This window comes from Mustela lutreola, chromosome 9, assembly GCF_030435805.1.
Source record: "Mustela lutreola isolate mMusLut2 chromosome 9, mMusLut2.pri, whole genome shotgun sequence".
NCBI classification, from domain to species: domain Eukaryota; kingdom Metazoa; phylum Chordata; class Mammalia; order Carnivora; family Mustelidae; genus Mustela; species Mustela lutreola.
This window is the reverse complement of record NC_081298.1, coordinates 79600028-79616298: the sequence shown is the minus strand read 5'-3', so window position 1 is coordinate 79616298 and position 16271 is coordinate 79600028. Positions and strand designations below refer to the sequence as shown.

Below are 16271 nucleotides of genomic sequence, written 5' to 3'. Positions count from 1 at the left end.
AAGGGGAAAAGGGGGAGGGGGGGAGAGAGAATCTGAAGCAGGCTCCATGTTTAGCATGGACCTCAACTTGAGGGCTTGATCTCACAAACCTGTATCATGACCTGAGCCAAAATCAAAAGTCAGACACTTAACCAACTGAGCCACCCAGGTGCCCCAAGTTTGAGGGTTTTAATGGTAGGCCCCATAAGTTGCCATTTCATCTCCATTATATTCAAAAAATATGTTTGAGATATGTGAGAACAAGAGAAAAGAATATAATGCTGTCATGTCTTTAAGTTTTCTGTATGCCTCTTAATAAATCAGCAGTCATTCTTAACTAAATTCAAGAAGGGTGACCTAGAATTCATTGATTTCTTTGTGACATTTTAAAATTGAACATTCAGAAAAATCTTTAGTTTATCACTTCAGAGGATTTTGCTGTCATTTTCTATTCTGCTGTTTTTCACTTAGTCTTATTTAGACTTTTATTTGAAGAGTATGTGTAGAAATAGTATGCTTTGTTTTTTCTAGAAACAATCTTTGAGTTACCTAGTACTTATCAGCTTTGAGGTTACTGAAGGAAGGTGAGAAGCATAGTTGTCTTAGCCAGCGCTTTAGGTTGAGAAACTGACATGTCATCCCTCATCCATCTGTTCACGACTCTAGAGTAAGAGAAAGAAAAAGTGAGGAAAAGGTTACAGTATAGAAGCTACTCATAATTAAAAGAGCAAAATCAAATCTTCAAAAATTAGAACTTAAATGTGCTTTCTCCTACCAAACTCTTGAGCTCCAAGAACACAGAGATAGTGACTGACTGTTGTTTCCCCTGGCCAGAGTACAATGTCACATACATAACAGGTGTGCAATGTGTTATATGTTGGTGAATGAATCTCTTCATTCCTAAAGCAATGAGTAAATATAACACAACTCTGCCCAGCTACTTATACGTCAGTCCCCTGCTCTCACATCTACTTTGTAAGACTAGGCTTCACTAAAGTGAGCAATTTAACTTTAATATGTTAAATTATCTTTTTAAAAGGAGTAACTGTTAGTCAGGTGGATGAAGAAACATTTTCTGTATTTGCACCAACACCAAGTGCTATGCATGAAGCAAGAGACTTCATTACTGAAATCTGCAAAGATGATGTAAGTTTAGATCTTATAATACTTACTTTTTTCTATATTTTTTTGCTTTTTATTCATCTTATGGCTTATTTTGTACTTACAGCAAGAGCAGCAACTAGAATTTGGAGCAGTGTATACCGCCACAATAACTGAAATCAGGTAATATCAACCAATACACTATGCTGGGGTTTTTTTGTTTGTTTCTTTGTTTTTTTAAGATTTTATTTATCTGACAGATCACAAGTAGGCAGAGAGGTAGGGGGAAGCAGGCTCCCCACCTAGCAGAGAGCCCGATGTGGGGCCCTATCCCAGGACCCTGGGATCAGACTTGAGCCAAAGGCAGAGGCTTTAACCCACTGAGCCACGAGGTGCCCCCACTATGCTGGTTTTTGTAAGATTTATATTATAAGCACATGTTAACTTCATATTTGCATTATATATGTTGAAAATCTTAGGTATTTAGATTTTATGTCAATTACCTGCCACAAATTATTTTTAAGGTATAATTTATTTTCTATGCCAGTTTGTTGATTTTCAGTAACATGATTCTGTGATTATAATTGTACTAATAGATTCTTCTAAGTGAATTGTTTCCTTGAACCAAATTTCCCACCACTTAAATTTTCCCAATAAACAGTAAAACAGGCCCAGATAGACCCAGCAGTGTTCCTTTTTCTTTTTCTAGTAGTGTTATGTTGGTTTGTTTTAAAGATAGTACTACTTAATGCCTAATTAACATTTCTTTAAATGTCAATTTCAACCTCAAAGTATTTTTTATCAGCTAAAAAGACTGATTTTGGGGGGATGAGAAAATCCCCTCTCCTTTTTAAAAAAATATTTTATTTATTTTTTGAGAGAGAGAAAGGTAGCGAGAGGAAGCAGAGGCAGGGAAGAGAGGGAGAAACAGACTCCCCAGGAACAGGGAGCCCAATGCGGGGCTCAATCCCAGAGGACCCTGGGATCATAACTTGAGACAAAGGCAGACACTTCATAGACTGAGCCACCCAGGCACCCCTGAAAAATCCCCTTCTTAAGGAAAAAAATACATATATATATCAGATGTAGCCTGAGTGTTCAGAGCTATTTGAAATGAATAACAAAAGCCAATGGAATAATTTGTTTAATATCATAGGTGAAAAACTGAGAAATGAGATGGCTTATTTTAGTAGACTAGTGAAACAAAGACAGATTTTGTAATGAAATAAATACCTTATTTTATCCAGCCCCCTTCCTTAAACCATTATTTAATAGGTTGATGATTCATCTACACTACTTTAAAATATTTAATGTCGTTTATCCCTCTCCTCCCCATTCATGTTCTCTTTCACTCTCTCTCAAATAAAATCTTTTAAAAAATAAATAATTAATGCCATTTCAAAATGGGGAAATAGAGAATTATAGAAGAATATATAGTGTAAAAGCTTGTCATTACACAATGTTCCTTTATCTGTTCTCTGTCCTTTCATTTACAAATATTTAAATAACAGGGTGTAGGAGCTGGGTGGCTCAGACCATCTGCCTTCAGCTCAGGTCATGACCTGGGATTGAGCTCCTTGTCACGCTCACTGCTCTTCAGGGGAGTCTGCTTCTCCCTCTCCCTTACCCTGCTCATGCTCTCTCACTCTCTCAAATAAATTTTTTTTTCTTTAAAGATTTTATTTATTCTTGACAGAGCTCACAAGTAGGCAGAGAGGCAGGCAGAGAGAGAGAGGGAAGCAGGCTCCCCGCTGAGTAGAAAGCCTGATGCAGGGCTCAATCCCAGGACCCTGAGATCATGACCTGAGCTGAAGGCAGAGGCTTTAACCCACTAAGCCACCTAGGTGCCCCATAAATAAAATATTTTCTAAAAAATGTAAATCCAAGGTGTATGTTCAGTTAAAAAAATAAGTTTCTCTTTTAGGTATCCTTTTTACAATTGTGTGTGTGTTTACTTTGTTCTCCAATAAATACGTAATCAGTTTGATTATGAGTAGATACTCAGATACTGCTTTAATCAGGCTTATTTCCTTTCCTTTTCAGGGACACTGGAGTGATGGTTAAATTATATCCAAATATGACTGCAGTACTACTTCATAACACACAACTTGATCAACGAAAGGTAAAAACAAAACAATGTATTTTAAACCACCTTAAAATCATCGTAGTGAAATTACCTGGGTTGTTGAGAATTGTGCACTTTGTCCACTTACTAGCCTAAATAAAAGCTGAAAATGACAGCAGTGTTGCTGACAGAAGGTTTTTACACTATTTAACACAGATATTTATGTTTGTCCTTACATGATGGAATAGAAACATTCTTGAGTTAACACATCGAGAGTTAACATGTAACAGTTACTTTTTAATAATACCTAGCTATGGCCCTGTCTTCCCAACTTTCTTGGCCAACCAAGCATGGTAAGATAAAACTAAAAATATGAAACTATTCAAGAAAACTATAGGTACAGAGATTAATAGGAATGTTTAGTTTACCAAATATTGAAATATAAAGCTATACTGAATAAAACAGTGTATTATTGACCTAGAATTAGATAATTTATGCAACAGAAAATAGAGACCAGAAATTATCGTTATATAAATGGGAATATAATATATACTAAAAATTGCATTTTTAGTCTGAAGAAACAGATTATTTAATACATTGTATTGGAATAGCTGATTTTCATAAAGCAGAATATCTCCTGTTTTATTTATTTTAGAAAGATTTATTTTAGAGAAAGAACCCAAGTGCTTGAGTGAGGGGAGGGGCAGAGGGAGAGAATCTCAGACTTCCCTGCTCAGTGCAGAGCACCACACAGGGCTCTTTCTTACGACCCTGAGATCATGAACTGAGGTGAAATCAAGATTCAGATACTTAACTGACTGAGCCACCCAGGGGCTCCTGATATCATTTTAAAATACATGGCAAAATTACAATAAAGGTGAAAGGCAAGTACCAACTCAGGGGAAAAAGATGTATATAACAAATGAGAGAGGCTTCATATGCACAGGGTTTATGTGGATCAGTAAGAAAGGTCAACATCAACAGCAATTTTTTTTTTTAAAGATTTTATTTATTTATTTGACAGACAGAGATCACAAGTAAGCAGAGAGGCAGAGAGAGAGAGAGAGAGAGAGAGGAGGAAGCAGGCTCCCTGCTGAGCAGAGAGCCCGATGCGGGACTCGATCCCAGGACCCTGAGATCATGACCTGAGCCAAAGGCAGAGGCTTAACCCACTGAGCCACCCAGGCGCCCCTCAACAGCAATTTTTTTTTTTTTTAAGATTTTATTTGTTTATTTGACAGAGAGAGACAGAGATGTCACAAGTAGGCAGAGAGGCAGGCAGAGAGAGAGAGAGAGGGAGAAGCAGGCTCCCCGCCAAGGAGATAGCCCGATGTGGGGCTCGATCCCAGGACCCTGGGATCATGACCTGGGCCGAAGGCAGAGGCTTAACCCGCTGAGCCACCCAGGCGCCCCAACAGCAATTTTTTTAAATTAAAGATTTGTATATTACTTGTTTTTATTTTAGACAGAAAGCATGGGTGAGCAGGGGTTGGAACAGATGGAAAGGGAGAGAATCTCTAGCAGATTCCACACTGAGAACAGAGCCCAACACAGGGTTTGATTTCATGATGCTGGCATCATGGCCTGAGCTGAATTCTAGAGTTAGATGCTTAACCCACCAAGTCTTCCAGGCACCCCAACAGCAGGTGTTTTTTTTTTTTTTTAAGATTTTATTTATTTGACCGATCACAAGTAGGCAGATAGGCAGACAGAGAGAGTGGGGGAAGCAGACTCCCCTGCTGAGCAGAGAGCCTGATGCGGGGCTCGATCCCAGGACCCTGAGACCATGACCCAAACAGAAGGCAGAGGCCCAACCCACTGGGCCACCCAGGCGCCCCAACAGCAGATTTTTTTAATGCAAATAAAACTAAGTTATCATTTTTCAACTTTCAGATAGTTGAAAATCCCCAATGTGGGTGAAAATATGGAAGAAAAAAATGGACATTCTCATACCCTTGAGATACTGTTGTAGAAATGTAAATTGAGACAAACTGTTTGGAGAGTGTTTGATATATGTGTATGAGTACCTTTGGCCCTAGAAGTTCAACATTAGGACTTTATTCTGAAAGGATAATTTGAGTAACTACCTAATTGTTACAACACTGTAGTTACCTACAGAAAGGTTGAAAAAAATAGTGCACTGAATATCTATATACCTTACAGCTAGATTCAGTAATTACTAACATTTGCAATACCGGAATTTAAGGGGCACCTGGTTGGCTCAGTCAGTTAGAATCTGCCTTTAGCTCTGGTCATGATCTCAGGTCTGTGACCGAGCCCTGCATTGGGCTCTCTGCACCACAGTGAGTCTGCTTCTTCCTCTCTGCCCTACAAGCACTCTCACGCTTGCGTATGCTCCTTCTTGCTCCCCTCCCCAAGTAAATAAAGTCTTAAAAAAAAAATACTGGAATTTAAAACGAATTAAATGACTACCTTTAGGGGATCAGTTAAACAAATTATACAGTTTGAACATTCTACTGTTTCATTTGTTGATATAAAAGGATATCCTGAACATATTATTGAATGAAAAATCAACGTATTAGAAAACAGCAAGCTCAGTAAGGTCCATTTTTATAAATGGAGTACATACTAAGACATTTGAAGGGATACTTGTTAGAGTATCAGCAGTAGTTATCTAAAAAGTAGAGAGCTTTGGATGATTTTTGCTCTCACTTTAATGTGTATTTTAAGCCTTTGTAATCAACAGATTTTATAATCAGGAAAAACACTAAAACTTTCCACTTTAAAAAATGTGTACTGCTATGGATATTAAGAAATTATGCATAGCAACTAACAAATGAACATGTTCCCTTTCAGATTAAACATCCCACCGCCCTTGGATTAGAAGTTGGCCAAGAAATTCAGGTACTTGTATTCAACTTTTCAGCCTTAAAAGTTGTAAACTGTACTCCAAGTTTCAAATTTTTTTTTTTTTCCAAAAAGCTGAAAGAATCAAATCAACATCTGTGATTTGTATTATGTGTTGTGCTTTTTTAACTTTAGGTTTGTTTTTAAACAAAGGATTTAGGTGTAATTCTTCCCCTTAGGGAGCTTGCAGTTTAGTTCGAATAGTAGTCCCCCCACTTTAGAACTTTTAAAAATGCATGAGGCCAGTAATAGCTATGCAGTGATGTGCAGATAGGACAGGAGAACTCTGAACACGTAACTCTGTTAAAGGCCTTGAATAACATATTTAAGTTGAGACTTCAACTGGTTCATAGCTAGAAATTTTTGAGTTTAAAGAAAGCCATGTTGTTTGACCTTTTTATAGTTTTTTATGAATGTATAAAGGAAGTCATTGCCAGTCTGGTGGTGTTTGGTTTCTGTTTTACTTGTCCATACCACATTTTGTTCCAGCTATACCTATTACCCATGACTTGAGTAACCAAGGCTTCTAGTTTATTCCTAATCTGTAGTCCATTGTTCAAGGAGCCTCTAGGGAAGAGTAAGAACTAAGACCCAGTATCTGTATAAGGTTGTGTTTTTGCATGAGAAGGGACTTTAAAACTGCCACATTTCCCCCCCCCCCCCGACTTGGGTTGTCTAAAGTCAAGCCAAATAATCTCCAGTTTGATAGTCCTTTGGGGAATAGTGTGAATGACCTAACCATAATCCTGTATAGTTTATCGTACCCTTAGGCTCAGAAAGTCCTTGTCTAGAATCATTCACCATGGCTTTCACTGTTCTTCCAGTATAGGGACCTGACCTAGAGAAAATAAGAAAGCACAATTGAGTCTAACAGAAGATTTTAATAGAGCAACTAAATGCCTGTCTCTTTTCTTTTTCTTATAAGGGCTATTTAACCAAATTATATTTATTAGTATATATCTCTACTTAGTACTAAGCTGTGCTTTCAGGAAAGTAAAAACATTACTCATTGGGTTTTTTTGCACCATATAAATGTAAATATCTTCTAATTTGGGTGTTGATCATTGTACTATGTAACTGTAAAGGTAAATTGGCTTCTTTAATACAGGTGAAATACTTTGGGCGTGATCCAGCTGACGGAAGAATGAGACTTTCTCGTAAAGTGCTACAGTCTCCAGCTACAAGTGTTGTCAAAACTCTAAATGACAGAAGCAGTATTGTAATGGGAGAATCTATTTCACAGTCATCATCTAATTCCACCCAGTGATTTTTTTTTTTTAAAGAGAATTCTAGAGTGATACTCTGTAGAGTAAAAATTCAGTACTATCTTCTAACGTGTAGATTTATATATAGTATAAATATATCCTAATGATTTGTATTAAAATGCACATTTTATGTGGTCTATTTTTAATTTCAAGAGTTACCTATATTCTTATTTTTGTTTACATTACGAATCAATAAATATTATTAAAACTAAACCACTTATACATCTTTAAAAAGATTGCCCTTTAATTCCTATAATTCTGAAATACCTTAAAACCTCTGATATAATAGACCCCATTTGTTACCATAATGGATCTCTTCCTACCTTCTTTATCGTCTTGGTATAGAGTAGAGACAATCTACTCTTAGTCATCTAATGGCTCACCTCTGCACAAGAGCGGTATTTGGCTACCTCTGTCTTACAAACTGGGACTTGCCATATCAAAGCCAGTTTCTTTAGTACAGATCTGTTTTTAATGATATACCACCTTTCAAATTGGTCACAAAACCATAAATGTAGTGGAATAAATATTATAAATGGGATCCTAACTAGAATGAGGGAATACATTTTCCAAATTTAGAAAATATAATTTTTTAGAAAATATAGAAAAATCATTTACTTATCAAATAGAGTAAATGTTGCAAATGTATGGATGTTCTTGGTATAAAGGATGGGAAAAATCACGATTTTCAGCTAATGTTTGAAATAGTTCTATATAAAGGCTATTGACATAATTATTAGTAATAGCTATAAGATGTTCATTTTAATGATTTATTACATAATTCCACAAAAAAATGGCTAATGGAAGTCCTAATTTAGAATATGCAATCCTGTTAGAAATCTGATAAAATGTTTGTATATTCATGACTCATAAATAGTTTGTAAAATATTAACAACTTAGTCAAATATTTTTTTAAATATATATATTTTTAAGTCAGTAAACCCTGATTTTATAAACAGTGTGTAAAATAGTGTGGCAGGCACATTTTCTGAAATACTGAAGATTAACTGAAAATGACATTAAATATAAACTATATACTTTGTACATTTGGTTTTTCTCTAATAGTGACAAAAATCTTTCATTCTCACTTACCTTCTGTTTAAGACGTGAGCTTTAGGGCGCCTAGGTGGTTCAGTATAAGTGTCTAACCCTTGATTTCAGAGTCGTGAGTTCAAGCCCTGCATTGGGTTCCCCACTGGACATGGAATCTACTTAAAAAAAAAAAAAAAAAAAAAAAGACAAGCTTTAATGGTAGCATTTCAAAATTGTAATTTGTTTTTCTTAAGTTTTCTCTTTTCTTTTTCAAATGGCCTCCCAACTACTACTGGGAGAAAAATGAAGCAACTTCTTAAATTCTAGAGACCAGTGGTTCCAAAAAGTGACAATATAACCCACTAACCACAAACCATCAAAAAGATTCCATTTCCACTTAAACCAAGATCCCACACTTTATGTCTGAACTTTTATTTTTATCTTCATTCAAATCTTGGTAGTTTCCCTACTCTCCATAAAGTACTTCTGAAAGTGCAATTATATGCTAAAAACACCTTAACTAAAATTGAAATGCCATCTTTATAGTGCAGTGTGGGTACTTACAAAACTTTTTCCTTCATATTCTTTATTATTGACACTCCCCTGCCCACGAAGTACAGTTTTTCATCTCTTACAGGATATTTTATATTTATAGATCAAAGATGTAGTAGTGTAAATATCAGTATCTTTCTTAGTTCAGTTCTGCCAAGCTTAGTATTCATTAATTCAATACTTACTATGTTCCACACACTATAATGTGTGCAAGGAATGCATTGGTAAACAAAACAGATCAAGTTCCAATGTTCACATTCTAGTGGATGGAAACTAATAGTAAAGTATATAAAATGTCAAGTGGTAGTAGTTTTTTAAAGAAAAACAAATGGGTGGGTAAAATTTTAGCAAATTTTATTAAAGAATACATGTCAAGAGAAGGGTACCAACATAAGCTAAAACAATTGGTGGGGGAGCGGTGAGAGATGGTAGGGATGATCACAGGGCCGTGAATTTATTTCACAGAAGCCAAGTCACTCTCCCTGTGGCTGACTGGCGCCATGATAGTACATCATTATGAACAAAGGCGTTCTTGCTCTACCCTTTGCTTTGGAGTCTCTTGACCTCTCATTTCTATTTTAGATACAACAGCATATTCTTACCTGCGAATGTTAATATACTGATTGATTTCTGGATGTTGACCATACTTATATCCCTGAGATAAATCAACCTTAATCATGGTATATGATCCTTCTAATGAACTGTTGAATTTGGTTTGCTAATATTTTGTTGAAGATTCTTGCATCTGTGTTCATCAGGGTTATTGGCCTGGATTCTTCTCCGTGGTATCCTTGTCTGAGAAGGATAGGTATTACATCTTCAAATGTTTGGTAAAATTCACCGGTAAAGCCATCCGGTCCTGGACTTGATTGTTGGGAGGCTTCTGGCTACTCATTCAATCTCCTTGCTAGCAACTGGCTTATTCACATTTTCTATTTCCTCAAGAGTCAGTCTTGGAAAATAATATGTTTCTAGAAATTTTTCCATTTCTTCCAGATTGTCCAGTTTGTTGGCATATAATTGTTAGTAGTGGTCTGTTAGGATCTTTTGTGTTTCCACAGTATCAGTTATAACTTCTCTTTCATTTTTTATTTTATTTATTTGAGCCCTGTCCTTTTTTTTTTTTTTTTTAAGATTTTATTTATTTATTTGACAGACAGAGATCACAAGCAGGCAGAGAGGCAGGCAGAGAGAGGAGGAAGCAGGCTCCCCACTGAGCAGAGAGCCGATGCCTGGCTCAATCCCAAGACCCTGGGATCATGACCTGAGCCGAAGGCAGAGGCTTTAACCCACTGAGCCACCCAGGTGCCCCGAGCCCTGTCTTTAAATCGAGCCTACCTAAAGATTCATCAGTTTTGCTTATCTTTTCAAAAAATCAACTCGTCATTTCACTACCCTTACTGTTATCTTTCTAGTCTCTATTTCCACTCTGATCTTTATTATTTTCCCCCTTCTACTAACTTTAGCCTTCATTTCTTCTTTTTTTAGTTCTTTTAGGAATAGAGTAAGCCAGATCCACAGGCAGCACCACTACTTACATACTTTCAAAGTATGTAAATATATAGTCTTATGTAAATATATAGTTTTATGATTACAGAATCAAAAACCCTGCTGACTTTGAGACCAGGAAATCTGGAGTTAATCCCCAGGGTGACAACTGGAAAACTCTTGCTTTAGGCGTATATAAGCTCCTTTCTGGGAGGCATCTGTGAACTGTTACATGGCCACGGGAGAGGACTAATATGGTTATCTCCCTGCCCATCTTATCTGGGGGCACCTATGTAGCCTATGAATATATGGCAAACCTGAATCCTGCCTGCCCCTCAGGTTGAAACTAAAGGAGAAAAAAATACACCTTTTTCAAATGAACTCTAGGGTATATTTTAGTCAGCTGGTTGTGTGGTGCCCTTGGGGGTGATAACCTGTGAAGAACTGAATATTTTAGGCCCAGGGAGTCCAAAACAATCCCCGCTGGCCACCAGCACCTGGTGCTCAAACGGTGTCCCTTGTGTAGACTGCACATGCCCACTGGCTGGCAGGGTAGACCATGGGGGCAGGGCATTCAGCAGGAGGAGGGTAGACCTGGGCTGTGGTGCGGGCAGGACATTTCTTCCTGAGCTAGAAGGCTGGGTGGGAGTGGGGAGTGTACAGAAATGGTGTTTGCCAGCATCTCTGTCCCTGGAGATTCCCAAGGGGTTCCTGTATCTGGTAGATGCTATAACATTAGCAAATGCATTTCCTCAGCATAAGGTCTAGGTGTCTTTGAAACTTACTTTTGTGCTGGGTCCTGGGATGAGTGGGTCTGTGTGTGAGTCACTTAATAGTGGATTTTCCATTCCCTAAAGCCCTATAGTTGTTAAGCCCTGTTGATTTTCAAGGCCAGGTGCTCATCTCTCTGATGTAGTTCCAAAGGGCCGAGGTACCTGCTATGGAGCACAAACCCCTCAATTCTCAGGGACAAGCCCTGTGTTATGAGATTTCTCCCAGATGTTGGTCTTTATGCTTAGGGTGGGATTTTTTGAAAGACCATGTATTGCCTCTCCTACCCATGTCAATGTGGCCCTATTGTCCTTTGCTGTAGAGGTCCTTTTGGGGTCCTTTGGGGTCCTTTTCATAGAGAACTGTTTGATACATAGCTGTAGCTGTATTCATGGGAGGAGGTTGAGTTTAGGATCCCTTATATGTTACCATCTTGAATGTCCTCCTGATAAACTGTCTTAATAAAATATTGACAAACGCTATTAGGACCAAGTAAGTAGATCTATGGAAATGCAAGAATGGTAAGAATAAGTATATAATTCATTATAAATATTTTACAAGAGGAAAACTGTTTGATCACCAGATACAGAAGAGACAATTATAAAATTTCCAAGAATTTTCAAAATATTAGAAATGTCCTTAACTCGGTAAGTGGGATCTATCAGAAATTAAGAACTTGTATAGAGGGCGCCTGGGTGGCTCAGTGGGTTAAACCTCTGCCTTCGGCTCAGGTCATGATCTCAGGGTCTTGGGATTGAGTCCCACATCGGGCTCTCTGCTCAGCAGGGGGCCTGCTTCCCTTCCTCTCTCTGTGATCTCTTCCCTTCCTCTCTCCTACTGTGATCTCTCTCTGTCAAATAAATAAATAAAATCTTTAAAAAAAAAAAAAAAAAAAAACTTGTATAGAACACTGGTAACATTGCCATTAAAGTCAGGAACAAAACAAGAATCACCACTATCACTCTCATCAGTTTTCTCAGGTTCTAACCAACAAGATAAGATTAAAAAGAGGTTGAGTAGGGGCGCCTGGGTGGCTCAGTGTGTTAAGCCTCTGCTTCAGCTCACATCATGATCTCAGGGTCCTGGGATTGAGCCTGCATGGGGTTCTCTGCTCAGCAGGGAGCCTGCTACCTCCCTCCCCTTCTGCCTGCCTCTCTGCCTATTTGTGATCTCTCTGTCAAATAAATAAAATCTTTAAAAAAAAATTAAAAATGTTTAAAAAGAGGTTGAGGAGAAGAACAAAAACATATGCAGGTGATTTTCTTTTTTTCTTTTTTTTTTTAAAGACTTTATTTATTTATTTGACAGAGATCACAAGTAGGCAGAGAGGCGGCGGGGGGGTAGGCTCCCTGTCAAGCAGAGAACCCGATGCCTTGATCATGACCTGAGCCGAAGGCAGAGGCTTTAACTGACTGAGCCATCCAGATGCCCCTTGCAGGTGATTTTCTTAAAAACACTTTCAGTCGGTACAAAAGTTAGAGCTAATAAGAGTGCAATAACTACATAGGTATGCCAAAATAAATAACCTATCTTCTCCAGGAGTCAAAAGCTGCCATGATGCAAGCTCATTTCCACTCTCACTTTTCCAGGCTTCCAAGAGCTATCTTAGCAGTAAGTCTGCCCCATCCCCTTGGGTTAGATCTTTTGTTCCAAAGGTATCCCAGATCAATGAAATCTTGAGTATCTAAGGCCCTTGCTCAAGGACCCTCAAAGTCCAATCCCAAGTGTACTTCTCTGGCTCCTTAGTAAAACAATGCCAGATTATTTTTTCAATTCCTTCAGTGTGTAATCTCTTTCCTCCCTAGGCCCAGCAGTCCCTAGGCAGATTATGCTGAGATTTAACCCAGCTACCACAATCTCTCAGCTAGGATAAGAAATGAGAGCAACTACGGAAGAGGTCTTTTTGCAAGGGGAGGGAATTGTTACCTCTTAGAGGAAGTATAAGCCACTTTTGCAATCCCTGAGGGTTCGGGGTATCTGCACAACCAACGTCTTCACAGGTATCCCCATCCCATATTTCAGGCTTTAGGATTACCCAGCCAGGACCCTAACTGCATAGCTGAACATACAGATATCTTTAGAGCTCTGTAACTCTGTCAAATCCTATGTCTGTTCTTTCACTGCAGGAAATAAAGTCCTTTTTTTTGAAGTCCACTATCCCTCTGCAAGGCAGTAGTACAACTTAATTGGCCAGTTCTGCTATCCTTGTAGGCATTGTTTTCCCCATATTTTTTAAATGCTTGAATCATTGTATAGACAACAGCATTCCCCTCTTATGGGATGTTTTCCTGGGTCACTATTGGTCAAATCAGTAGTCAAGTGACCACCTCATGCCAAGGACTGAGTATACCATTCCACAAACCCCATCTTACTGCCTGATTTCTTACACTACTCCCTGTACCAACTACGTCAGTTCTGGCTCTCAAAAATACAGATGCTAAGAAGGGATTACACATGTAAGATACTGACTAGAGAAAATGTCTGTGAATGATAAAATAGACTCAGGAATTCAAAGGGACAGCCTGTAGACTATAGTACAAGTTTGAACTCTATAAATAAAGAGGGAAGATAAGGAAATACTGGGTGGAAAGAGCTTCTGACTACAGTGTATTTCTGAGAAAGTCTCATCCAGACTGCTGAAAAGTTCCCCAAGGCAAAGTTGTGCATTGAAGGAGTTCTGCACTAGATAGTAAAAAACACAAGTATAGTACCTGTGCTATGCTCAGTTAATGGCTGGAAGCAGCCAAAGGTCTTCATGTCCTCAGCTCAAATGCAATGGTGGATCCAAAGGGGTGGCAGCTGGCTATCAGTCCAGTATGTTCCCCAGAGTAGGTTCTCTTGAAGGAGATCTAAATGGTGCACTAATAACGGCCATTGCATCAACCAAATACCAAAACAAATATACAACTATAGCAATTAAAACTGTCAACTACAGTTGACCAACTAAAACAATGAAAACAGAGTAGTGAGTTCAGACTCAAATCCACATACATGTATGTGTAAGTGTCTGTAGATTTAATAAAGAATGTGATTAAAATAGCATTTCAAATTATTTAATCTATAAATGATATTGACAAGTGGTTCTTCATTTGGAGGAAACACTTTTGGCATCCTACTTCACATATAACAAACAAACAAAAAAAAAATCCAAGGAAAATACAGAACATTAAAAAAAAACATAACATGAACAAAAAACCAAACAACCATACCTTTGTCCAAAAATGCAAAATTAATCACACAGTTAAATATAATTTTTTTTAAGTATAAGAGTCCAAAGGGCAAACATAATAAAAGAGACAAGAGCAGACAAAAGATTTTAACAAATGTCATTTGCATGACAAGCTGATGGTAGAGCAGTATAGCAGACCTTAGAACAGAGGAAGTTACAACCTAAATGGCCATAGCAGTGATCAAAGAAGAGAACTAATTATCTCTACAACAAATCAGAAAGGACCAGGGTTCAAAATCTGAGGACAGGGTCAAAGTCTCTAAAGAGAGGGGCTACACAACTGGACCCCTTCCCAATCAGCCACTCAGGCGCCCCTGCAGGAAATAACTCTTGTTTCACAATTTTGTCCAGAGTTAGTTCTATTTGTGGGACATTAACTTCAACACATATAGTGTTTCATTCCTTTAATTTACATATAACTTAACCTGTAAGTTCTTTGAGGCCAGCAACATATAATGACTTTGTTCACCCTGTCCCCTCTGCCTTGAACACCTTCCCAAGCCAAACTGCAAACCCCCACTTAGGGATCCTCTAACACCTAGTTCAAAACTTTATCTGTGAAGCTTCTCTGACTCAAGACAGGTTATTTTCTCTGGGCTCAAAATGCATTTGTGCACATCAATCACGGCAATTAATGGCTCTATTATTACATTTGAATCCTTGATTCAAACACATTTTCTCAAGTCCTTTATAGATCTTTCAAAAATGCGATGTATCCAGATTTTGAAATTAGAATTTGTTTTTTATCAGGCGTCTTTCTATGTAAGACGTCTTACGTTTTTAGTGCATCGCCGAAGGGTGTCCACACAAATGATCTGGTCAAAACATAACCACGTTTTAACGAAACCCGGTAAGTAATGACTACAACCCCCAAGATGCGCTGCAGGATCAACGTGTGCGTCGTGTCTGTTTTCACCTTTCAGACGAATGGGTTGTAAAGAACGGACGACAGAGCAAGCTAGGAATTTCTTTAAAAACGGAAAGTATTCTGTGAAGAACGAACGAGGACTGAAATACACGACTGCCCAGCACATGACTGGTATCCACAGGGGAATATTTGACAGTTAATGTGATGTTTGACAACGTGAATGCCCAGAGAATTCCTCCTTAGCTTATTCAGCGCTGACCACCTCCCGATAGATAACGCAAAAAATGCTCCTAAGAGAAACTCAAAAGTATCAAAAGAATGCTCTTAGATGCGTTAGGAAAGTAAGTCCCCTCCACTTCCCTAAACTTCTCTGAAGACTTATTTTCCGAGCTTACAAACAAGGGAAGAGCACTGCATTTTCGCAAAGTGGAAAGCATGCTTTTCAATGCCCAGCTACCAAAAGCCTAAGGGTGATAGGCTTTGGCGGGAAATAAGAATTTGTCAACACACTAATGTTCCACTGTATAATCGCCTGGGTGGTCCATAGAACACTTCCTGAGGAGATGTTTAACTCCCAACAGATGCTACGCGTTTTAGTGGGTTTCCGGTCCCCGTAACTTCCAGGGGTCAAAGTTCCTACATATTCAAAGAAAGAAATTTAAGTTATTTTTCTCCCTTAGGCTGACAGGGTCAGCTTCCATTAAGGAGTGCGGGCACATTTCCTTCGTTTTTGCCCAGGGTTAGTCCGTCCAATGATGCGTACCTCCCAGGTATGCTTTACTTTTTCCTCAGAGCTGGGTCCCACGGCTCGTCACACCCCCGGTGCAGCCAGCAACCGCTCGAAAAAAGATCCAAGCCTCCGCTCTTGGCGTCTGGCTCTGAAAGGAACCTCCCGTCACTAAAGGCTACAAGGAACTCGCGAGAACCGACCACCCGGCCGAGATCCCGCGCCAGCAGGCGGTACCCAGAAAAGAGGAAGTCGCACTTAGACCCTCCCACTTAGAGCTTGTACTCCGTCCGCCTCGCGAGAACACCGAGCACCGCAAGCTCGGG

At 38.7% G+C, this 16271-nt stretch overlaps 1 protein-coding gene and 1 long non-coding RNA gene across 3 annotated transcripts in view; one reads left to right on the top strand and one right to left on the bottom strand.

The window, feature by feature from the left end:
- Positions 1-7496, top strand: part of PNPT1 (polyribonucleotide nucleotidyltransferase 1) — a 46076-nt gene extending 38580 nt beyond the window's left edge. For both annotated transcript variants that reach the window (XM_059187709.1, XM_059187708.1), the window contains 5 exons: positions 1019-1125; positions 1208-1263; positions 3124-3202; positions 5963-6010; positions 7122-7496. In XM_059187709.1, coding sequence (XP_059043692.1) covers positions 1019-1125; positions 1208-1263; positions 3124-3202; positions 5963-6010; positions 7122-7280 — 449 coding nt within the window. In that variant the 3' untranslated portion in view covers positions 7281-7496. The remainder of the gene's footprint in view (positions 1-1018; positions 1126-1207; positions 1264-3123; positions 3203-5962; positions 6011-7121) is intronic.
- LOC131840148 (uncharacterized) lies at positions 545-16199 on the bottom strand. Its single transcript, XR_009357217.1, has 4 exons — positions 15982-16199; positions 8371-8486; positions 6778-6851; positions 545-641 (listed from the first exon to the last, which is right to left on the bottom strand). It is a non-coding gene; the product is annotated as an uncharacterized LOC131840148 (long non-coding RNA).
- Between the last annotated feature and the right edge of the window lie 72 nt (positions 16200-16271).